Below are 10,234 nucleotides of genomic sequence, written 5' to 3'. Positions count from 1 at the left end.
CAGCTTTGTTTACAGTACTAGCTATGTCAAATAAGATGGTACAAAGACTAAATCACTAATCCATGTTTTAATGAAACCTCTAACACACACATTTAGGCCACCAGACCACCCATCTTGGTTATTTCACTTGAGGCAGTGGTTGAAACCCCGCTGGGAGAAGTCCAGGCAGCAGCACAAGATTTATCTCCACCACATTTGCAAACATAGCTATTTGGGCAAGCCCTTTCAAGAGCGATCAAGTCCACAGTGCCTCAGTGTAATGGTTCCTCCCTTCAGGAGAGATGAAAATGAAGGCAGACATTAATGAACCGGCTCGATCAATACCTCATCAATCAGGTGGACAGTTTCAGTTGAAATTTGTTACTGAAACAGCACATTACTGATGAACTAATAATATAAAGGAACATTAGCAATGCAATGTCTTGCTTGAGACCTTCTCTACTGCTTTATTACAAAGTGTAAGAACTAGGACTGCATGTGCTCTGTGAGCATTTAGGAGGGAATTAGAAAATGTTTGTATTGGATGAAAATGTCAAGCCAGATCTAAAAGCTGAACTTCCAGCCTGCCAAGGGATCCTTGTCTCTGTGCCTGCCTCCAGACATGTCATTATTTATGGAGAATTATTATTCTTAATTATTATTCTTAGTTAAATAAGTAATTTCAATAGCTTGCCATAAAAATTAAGTTACTGGAAGTGTAAATATTAATTTTTTAATCTTTGAGATCAAATACAGCCCAGCTGCACTGCTGGCTTTACAGCCTAAGTTCCATTGTCATGCAGCTACTACTGTCATGCATGACTACTGTCATGCAGCTTTAAAGTCACTTTGTGCCCTTTGCCAGCTTGTTGTCTACATATTGTATCAAACACCTTTAGATGCAAGGGCGTGGGTGCTCACCTGCCTTGTTGAGCATATGTATTTTAATAACAATTAGCTATTTCTGTGACTTCAGCCTCAAGAATTGCCAGGATATGATGATGCCCATACTCCTGAAAACACCCTTTCCCAAACTTTTGAAAGGCAGACATCCATCATGAACCTGGTATCAGTTTATGGGCCTTACAATCCAGCATTCAAAGCTAAGCAAAAGGAGCAGCTTTGGAAAGACTGCACAGGTTCTTGCTGTACATTGTTTCTGTTCTACATGCTTTGGGCATGGAGAAAGTCTTACCAAGGCCTTGCTGGTGGTGTCTGACATGGCACTCATTCATTGTCTAGATCATGTATTTCACACCTCACAACCACCATCTTGGGCTTCCAAGCCCAGTAGTCAACATTGCCACATTGATCTGACTCAAGCCCCGTTTTCAAGCCTAGGCTTGTAACCACAGTAGGTAAGAGCACCTCCACATTCCCCCACGGCAGCTGAGACCAAATATACGGCTGCAGCACATGTGCTGCTTCCCCAAGCCCTCTCCTGTACCCCACTGGAAGCATCCTGGGAAACACAACAGTCAGTAAGCAGCGATCAAAAAAAAGGTGCAAAGAATATTCCAAATGTTTATTATGTATTAAAAATACTGCAAATAAGCCATACAGTTCATTTCACAGTAACCTAAACAACGTTGTTCAAAAACTCGAGAAGTCAACAAAGAACAGTGCAGTTCCAACAGTGACAACAATGGTTACCTTAATGCCATGGGTCCCTCTTCCTTTTCTGTTCACAGTGGGAACAACACTAGATATGGCTGAGTATCTTATTTACCTAGGAGAACTCCTTTTCACCTGTGCTGTTCCCACAAGCACATTACTTCTGGGAGATGCCATTTCTAGGAATTCTTCATCTAACACAGTCAAGGATCTATCTAGTGCAGGCTGAGGTGGGCACGATGCCCATGACCTATTTCCAAGGCATCCATGTGCACACTCCTTTACCAATTCTTTGGAAAAGTTCAAAAGTAAACGTGAAATATTAGAAATCCTCTCCAAAAAGACAGAAACCCAAAAAACCTCCATGACAAAGGGGTTTTTAAAAGAGCATCTAGAGAATTATGACACTTTCTCCTCACTCTCAGCCATCTCCTAGAAGGATCCTGATGCCCCAGCCTGATGACAAAAATGGTGACAAGAATCAGGCACCAAGTCTTGAATACGTAACAAGAGTTCAGGTCACTGTCAGCTGTGTGAAAACTTGGAAACGTATATGCCATAGAAGCAATTCTGCTGATTTCATGGTGATTTTCCTTCTTGTGTGTTTTGGAGTGTATTATTATTGTTGTTAGCATGCTTGTTAGATATGGAACACAACGGGTGGAATTTTGGTCCTTTACTCTCTCATTCAAATTTGTGATCATTTTTACAGAGAAATCCTGTATCAAAGACCAAATTAGGCCTTCCCAGGAAAGACACAGCTTCATCATGTAAACGGTCTAAAAATACGACAAAACCATTACTGTACCCTCTTGAAATTAATCCCATCCTTCAGATGTCCCTTCCAAGCACCGGTCTTCTGCACCAGCAGCCGAAGATGCTGGCAAAGGAGCCTGTTATCACAAAGAATCAACCTCTCCAGTCACGTAGTGGAACCCATCTCTTAGGCCTTAGCCCCAGGCAATGCCACTTACCTCAGACTTGTGTTAGCTCCTTGGTACAGATTAAGGATTCACAGAAATCTAGTACAGCTCAGCTGACACCTGGTAAACTGGACACATGGCTGAGTCCCCAACTCCAGAAACAGATGAGGTGCTTCAAACGTGCTCCCCACTTAAGTTTACCACACTAAACAGTTAAAGACAGGGTGTAGTTTTGCTCATTTGTTCCTGAAGCCAAAACATACCAGTAAAATCCTCAGTGTGTAGAGAGCAGCTGTAGCCCTTCTGTGTGGGATATCTGGTGTCATAGTGTGAAACACCTTCATGCCATTAAATATGTGCCCATGCTAACGAGGCTGTAAAGCCTTGGTTACACCATTACAGTTACAGCGGTACAACTTTATAGAGAAGATGAGCCCTTAGAAACTCAACCCCCAAGTAACTCATGTTTTCTTAAAACAGAATTTAAGGAGCAAACAAACAAACAACAAAAACCCCCAAAACACTACACAGAAGAGATATAAAGGAAATAAGCAGAACTGTCTCTATTATTATTCTCATTCTCTTTGGAGGTATCAAATTGCTTTTAAAAAGAGTAAAAAATGGGGCATACAAAAGCTATTTTCCTTAATCCATTATGTGCCCAAGAAGCACTGCTGCCTAAACTTTTTCATGTATTTTTTCTACTTTCACAAACAACCTTTCCAGATCATTCCTCAGGTCATCTACTGAGCTTTTCACAGACTCTAAGTTGTTCTCATTACTTTCTATTTTCACTGAGTAGGCGACTAAACTATCCACTGCAGTTCTTATCATTTTCAAATCAGAATCCACCTGGCTAACAGAAGATCTCAGTTCATCTACAGAGCCTTCCACAGAAGAAAACTTCTCAAGGTAGCCTTGAGAATGTGCTTGACCTGCCTGAAGATTTCCTTGATCCAACAAAGTACTGATTTGCTTCTGGACATCCTGGAGAGCACCGGAGGATGGCAGGTCACTGATACTTTTCCTTAAGTTTTCCACGTCATCGTACAGCGAGGTCTGTGCTTCACCAAGACTTTTCAGAACATCTGTGACTGAAGTTACATCCATATTTGAGAGACCCTGAAGGGTACTAACGCTTTGTTGTAGGGTACTGAGTTTATTCTCATATTCTGCCTCCTTAGAAAAGAAAGATTGCAACTTTTCACTGCTTTGAGCAACAACAGAAGTTAGAGACTCCAGGCTGTCTTCTATATGCCTCAAGCGAGACTCCAGTCCTTCACTGTTCTTCCCAAAAGTTTCTAATGCTCTTCTGAAGAGTTCATTATCTTCCCATTTGTTGAGGTCAGCTTTAACTTGCAGTAAATCTTCATCAAGTCTTTTAATGTCACTAGGGAGCTGCATAATTGAATCCTCAGCTCTCAGAACTTTCTCTTGTAAAGCTTTTAATGAAAGGTGCTCAGTGTCTGCAGCCTCTTTGAACTTCTCATGTTCTTGTTTGAGGTTGACTAGTTCTTTCACTTCAGTATACACATCAGACTCCATGGAGTCTATTGTACTCTTCAAGGTCTCTATGTCCTTTTCTTTGATTTTCATGGATGCTTGCATCTTATCAAAAGCATCTTTTAGCACCTTAATTTCATGTTTATACACATCTGCCTGTTCTAGTGAACCAACCTTTGTTTTCATATTGTTGATTTCATCTTGGCTCCTTTGCTGGACTTCAGTGAATACAGCAATGTTATCATTTATAGACTTTGTTAGCTCTGTTAGTCTCTCTTCCACTGTGTTTTCCAGAGATGTGAAGTCTCGTTCCCTCGCATCCTTCACCATGTGGATGCCATCAGACAAGTCTTTCAAAATTTCATTTTGCAGCTTCTGAAGCACTTCACTGATCCGGTTTATCTCACTCTCCCCTTGTTTAACAGCCTTCTCGGTAACCTCCTGCTTCTGCTGCACAATTTTCATCATGGATTCAAATTCTTCAAATGTGGTTTGAAGAGAATGTACCTAAAACACAAATACACCCAGTTAATACCTGTAATTTCATCCTTTCCCTTTTTGTCCAAGATCCTTATAGCCCTTGTTACCAAATGAAATGATCATCTTGCAATCCTTCATGCTCCCTGCCTGAAGTGACCCTATGGCACACAGGTATGGGAGGCATAACAAGTCCGGCTTCTAGAGCCTTACAGCTCTATCATAGATACATATCTCTTCTGTTGAGCATCCCTGGCCTCACTGACCTGTCACAGATGATCCAGCAAATCCATGTCAGTGAAAAAAGAATTCAAGTCTCCAGACTTTGCATACAGACCACAAGTCTGTAAGGGAGGAAAGGGAGGGGGGGAAAAAAGCCAAAAGAACATCTGGCATCAGCTTCTGAATATAGAAAAGCTGGGATTACACTTTATCAGTCAATAATAGCAAAGTCCAATTCCTGACCATGAAAAAGGAGTTTCACAGTAGACAAGAAAGAGAGGCAGGAAAAATCAGGGGGAAAAGGGAGCTGGGATGGACTGAGGAATAGGAGCAGTAATCATGACATTTTACTGCTCCTAGACACCAATGGGGACACAATAGATCTTTCTTGCTAAGTATTTTTTAAGATAAAAAAAATTAGAAAGGCTTTAATGTTCTAAATACTTAGTACCTCCTTATTCTCACTCCTGCATACACCCACATGCTCTCAGTGAACAGGGCTCATGCATGTACACAGGCAGAGAACAAAGGCGTAGCAGCTGCCAAGGGGCCTGCCTTGCATCTAGCTCAGGTTAACAGAAAGTTGCTACCACCGGATCAGGTAGGCTATTAAACTTCCCAATTACAAAAACTACCTTTACAAGTGGGTTTAGTAGCAGGAAGAGGGAGAACGGAAAGTGGTGAGTGGCCACCACTTTCATTTACTTTCACATTCAAAGGTAAGATCCAGGCCAGAGAAGAACACATTACTTCATTTTGAGGCCAAGCAGAGTATCGGTCTTAAGACTGATGGGTGTGTGGGTTGTACCTTTTTCAACTCGGTAAAGCAACATAAGAACTCCCACTGGCTGCAACAGGAATCCATCACCAGAAGATACCTCGAGGCTTTGGCAGGATGGCAAGTGCTGAGTAATGCATGTTGCCTTGCCTCACGCTACTCCCTGTGCCTAAGGGGTATATTAATCAGTGGTGCCACATGCACTGCCATGTTTACTGATTAGATACACAGCTGGAGGGGTGGTTTTATTTTATAAATAGAAGTAAGTATATTTTATATGGTCCTAGAAAGAAATACACAGAGCTGTCTTTTTTTTCTTTGCAACTCAAGGAAGCTCCAGCAGTTCCCAGTCTAACTTTGAACCTAGAAGTTATTTTCAAAAGACTTAACAGACTTCCTAACTAAAAATTAAGTTATTTTTATGTGTTTTTGCAAAGCCCTGGCCAAATCCTCTTCAGTTTTCATGGAAGTCTACACTGTGTAAGGATTGTAGAGTTTGCCATGAGATTTGCCCTTGCTTCAACAGATCACTCCAGTTTGAGGAATACCCATAAAGGTGACTTCTTTTTTCCGCACTCTTCTGTAAAAAGGTTTCTGACGATTTTACATTCCCCACACTGGTATTCTCTAGTGCTCCCATACCAAACTAGAAATGAGCTAAGGGGAAGGGGTGGAGAACGTAGTACTACATTGCAGCTGTGCACATTGGAGAAGGTAGCATTGCTATGCACATTGCTATGCACATTGCACCAGCCATTAGACTGATTTACCAACCTCATTTTCATTACATCTTAGCTGTCATTCATTCTGATTCTTTCCACAAAGAGGTTTTTCTGTATCACTATAAATGGAGTTTAGAAATCTTACAGGAGGGCACAGGAAAATTCTCCCCCTCTTATGACAGAATTTATTTTCTTTGATGCACTCCAATTAAATCACCCCATTTTGTATTTGCAAGTAACTACCTTCAATTGTCAGTCTAAGAAAAGGCATCAGAAATAGCCAGAATGCTCCACAGGGCCAGGTCCCTGCTGCAATATGACTGACAGAGACAGATCCCATCGCTCCACAGTGGAAGTACTTTATACCTGCTCCTCCACTGCCTTCAGGCAATGCTCATGGTGTAAAAGTTGGAAGCTATTCTCCTACACTTCCAGCTGGACCAGCCATTTGGAGATCAGTGAGCTCTGATATAATTAAATTGGCCTTCAAATTAGACCAGCTTCTAATCTGACCTGTCCTAACCAAGAGCCACCAGGGCCCAAAGCAAACCCCTTGCACAAGAGGGGTAAAACTCACAACTCCAAAGCAGTAGTTCATATTCACTACGCAGTGGTTTGTGTGCACCTGCAGGTGAGTTTGCCTTTTTGCCATGCCTGGCTGGTAAGGTTTGAGCCATGAAATATTTGACATCGCATATAGGACATAAAAATGTACCTACAGCTAATGACTGTGTCTTCTCTAACTGGTCATATTGTCTTGTGTTTAAACACCAAACGACCTTGGCCTCTCTGAGAATGGTGCTATGTTAAAGACTAAACTTCCACATCATTTCCTTTCTCCTCGATGTGTAAAGCAGATGAGTTTACATAATGCTTACTCCTGACAGGAGCTCCCTGCAGTCAAAGACTGAAGGGCAAAGCCACACAGCAGCCTGCACTGACCACATTCTGCAAGTACAACACAGGATTCTACACCTTTGTAAAGCAATGAAATACAGCCTGGTCTCCTCTCCTTCAAGTACATTCTTCTGTAAAGACAACACCAAACTACAGCAAGCAAAGCTTTCAAGGTTACATCGAAACTCTGTGTGGCCTCTTTTGCCCACCTTTTATTCTTGCACTACTGTATGTCTAACATCAGCCATCTGCTGTACACAGGCAAGTAAGTTTCAGTTCTCTTTGAAACCGACTATTTATAAACTTCCTACAATATAGGAAGTTTATAAATATACCTGTATTTATAGTATATACTCTCCTAGAATATGTAAGGCGTACCTATGATTTTCTGCAATGACATGGAGATGGAAGGCAGCAAGTTGTACCCATTCCGTTGCTTGGAAGGGCTTATATATTGCACATACATCTGGGTTCTGTACTCACATATTATAGTTTTACATCTTGTAATCGCAATTTCTTCCTTCCTACTAACAGTCCATAAAAATGCCTTAGAAACTAGTAAAAAGCAACCTTTGCTAGTTCCAGTCATGGCCCTGTCAACAGTGAGTAAAACCCCCGGATTTAAAATTAGCTTCAGAAACAGCACTATAGCCCCGAATTTTACAACCCCTTTCCCCCCTTCACGCAAGTTTTCCTTTTCCTTCTTGTTGTATGGGAGAGGAAACACCAAGACTGACCCTACAGTCTCCACGTGGGCAGGCTGCTGTGCTTGTGGAAGTACTACCGAAGAGGATCTCTGCCAGTGCCTGCCCCCTCTCCCTGTCCCCCCATCACCAGCCCAGGCCCAAGCTCACGGGGAACACAGGGAATCTGGATGGTTTGCCGTGCAGAGAGCAGTCAAGCTGAGACAAGAATTTCCTTTTCTTTGATCTGACTCGGTCATAACTTTACATACCGCCTTCCAACAAATTTAACTACTCCCTAGACAGGAGCTTGGTTGCATGTTGATGATATGCATTCATAGATGCCATTTTTAAAGGCTTCAGGCACCCTAAGATGTACTCAGTTGGGCAGTGCTGTTTGTGAAACTCCAGCTGAGAGGCTAGTCAGGGCTTGAGTGAAAAAAATGAGAAGGGAAATGAGCATTTATTTCAATTCACTTGAGCCACACCCTGTGCCAACAACTTCACAGCTCTTCCAGAGTCCTGGACTGCCTTGGACACTGCGTCTCACTCCCTTGGCCGGAGACAGCAGCAGGAACGTGGGAGGCAGGGTACAGCAGAAGCAGCGTTTCTGGCACAGCCTCTGCTGTTCGGTGAAGCTGACATGGGGTTTGTTTTCTAGAGAGTGTGGAGACATCGAGACAGGACCCTGCCACGTCTGACGGCGCTGCCACATCGGCACATACACCTGGCCGCTCGATGCGGCAGCTGGGTTAAATGATTTTCGGGCCTCGGAGATACAGAATTACGGGCCGCAGGCTCTCTCGGAGCGGCAGGTCTGCACCGCTGCCAACACGTAAGCGTGCGGGCTGCATTCCATAAAATGGCTTCAGGCCCAGGTCCTGGAAAAGCGAGCTGGGGGCTGCGGCCACTGCCGCGGGGTCCCGTCCCGCCCCGTCCCGCCCAGCTCCGCCGCCTGGCAGGGATTCCTTGCTGCACTGAGGCCACGTTTGCAGGCACGGGGAAAACCGCGGCCCTGACTCCCATCTGCCCCTCTGATGCCATGAGAGCATCTTTGAGGGAGCACAGAAGGCGAGGGGAAGGCGGGGGGCGGGGGAGCAGGACAGATTTGCTTTCCCGCAAGCCGGGCCATCCGACAGAGGCACAGCTCCTTTCAAGGGGCGAACCCCACGTCCTGCCCCCCGCCCCGCCGAGCAGCACCGAGCGCCCAGACGGTGCCTGGTCTCCCTCCCGCCCGCCCCCGGCGGTGCCCGGCGCCGCGCTACCTTCTGCACCACGGCGTCCAGAGTGCCGGCCAGCTCCTGCCGCTGCCGGACCGAGGCCTCCATCTCCCGGGCGCTCCGCCCGACCTCCTCCCGCAGCTGCTGCACGTACCAGCCGGCGGGCAGAGCGGCTCCCAGCACCACCGCGGCGCCCAGCAGCAGCGCCCAGCCGCGGCGGGGGCCGGCGCCGGAGCGGCCCCCCCCGCCGGCCCTGCCGCCCCGGCCGTGCCCCGCCGTCGCCGGCTTCTTCGCCGCCGGCTCCTCGGCGCCGCCGGGCTGCGCGCCCTTCTCGTTGGCGGCGGCGGGCGGGCTGCCCCCCTTCGCGCCCCGGTGCTTGGCGGCCGACATGGCGGGACGCCGCCGCCGTCGTGCGGAGAGCGGGAGCAGCGGGAGCAGCGGGAGCGGACGAGGGAGGGAGGGATGGAGAGAAGGCGGGGGCGCCGGCCCGGGCAGCGCCGCACTCCCCGCCCCGCCCCGGCCCCCGCCCCGGGGAGCCGCCACGCACACGGGGATGGGCTGCGGGCCGGGCCGGGCCGGGGGGCGGACGTGGCGCACACGGGGGCCCGGGGGAAGGCAGCGGGACGGGGGAGCGGCGGATGGGACGGAGGGGCGGCCCTCGCCCCACCCCGCACTGACAGAGCCTCTGTCGGCTGCGACGCCCGGCGCGGGGCTGTGGGAGCGGGGTGCTCCAAGGCCTCCGCTCTCGCAGCTCCAGTCCCCGGGTGTCCCCCAGCCCAGCCCAGCTTGGTCCCGCTGCTAGTTTTTAGCCTTGCGGGTAGTGTTGGTGGCAGAGCGCGGCGGCGTTCCGCCGACGCAACTTGTGTACTGCTGGGTTATGATTTGGGCTGGAATGACTGCAGCAACTCCGGAGTGACTTGAGAGCAAGGCGTGGAGAAAAAGTTCTTTTCTCCATCCGCAACCCTTCCATCCCCTATCCCCCTTCTAGTGGCTGTAGAGCAGAGACTTGGCATCGGGCTGGTCCCTGGGGCTCCCAGCAGCTGCCCTGGCTGGCAGGACCGCTCCTGGCCCGACACCAGCGCCCATCGCTCACGGACGGCTTTGTCCGAAAGCGAGAAGAGGCTCAGCACCGCGAGTGCCCGCGGAGCCGTTCCGCTCCGAGCCTGCTCCGTTTCCTCCCCACGCCTACAGGAGCCCGCTGCCTTCATCTTCCCGA

The 10,234-nt window shown here is 47.4% G+C and overlaps 1 protein-coding gene across 1 annotated transcript; it reads right to left on the bottom strand.

Annotated features, from left to right (window-relative positions):
• Window positions 1-1,483: 1,483 nt before the first annotated feature.
• Window positions 1,484-9,515, bottom strand: CKAP4 (cytoskeleton associated protein 4). The gene is made up of 2 exons (XM_032689079.1): window positions 9,064-9,515; window positions 1,484-4,526 (listed from the first exon to the last, which is right to left on the bottom strand). Exons 1-2 carry the CDS (start codon window positions 9,406-9,408, stop codon window positions 3,195-3,197), a joined length of 1,677 nt encoding a protein of 558 aa, XP_032544970.1. The 5' UTR covers window positions 9,409-9,515; the 3' UTR covers window positions 1,484-3,194.
• Window positions 9,516-10,234: the final 719 nt, after the last annotated feature.

This window comes from Chiroxiphia lanceolata, chromosome 5 (genome assembly GCF_009829145.1).
Source record: "Chiroxiphia lanceolata isolate bChiLan1 chromosome 5, bChiLan1.pri, whole genome shotgun sequence".
In the NCBI taxonomy this organism is placed as follows: Eukaryota; Metazoa; Chordata; class Aves; order Passeriformes; family Pipridae; genus Chiroxiphia; species Chiroxiphia lanceolata.
Note: the sequence above shows the minus strand (reverse complement) of the source record. Positions and strands in the feature narration are given on the sequence as shown.

Excerpts from the sequence above, each read along its gene's own strand:
- CKAP4 (XM_032689079.1), bottom strand. The coding sequence starts at position 9,408 with ATGTCGGCCGCCAAGCACCGGGGCGCGAAGGGGGGCAGCCCGCCCGCC. Across the intron at positions 4,527-9,063 it reads TGGACGCCGTGGTGCAGAAG|GTACATTCTCTTCAAACCAC; the intron begins GTAGCGCGGCGC and ends TTTGTGTTTTAG.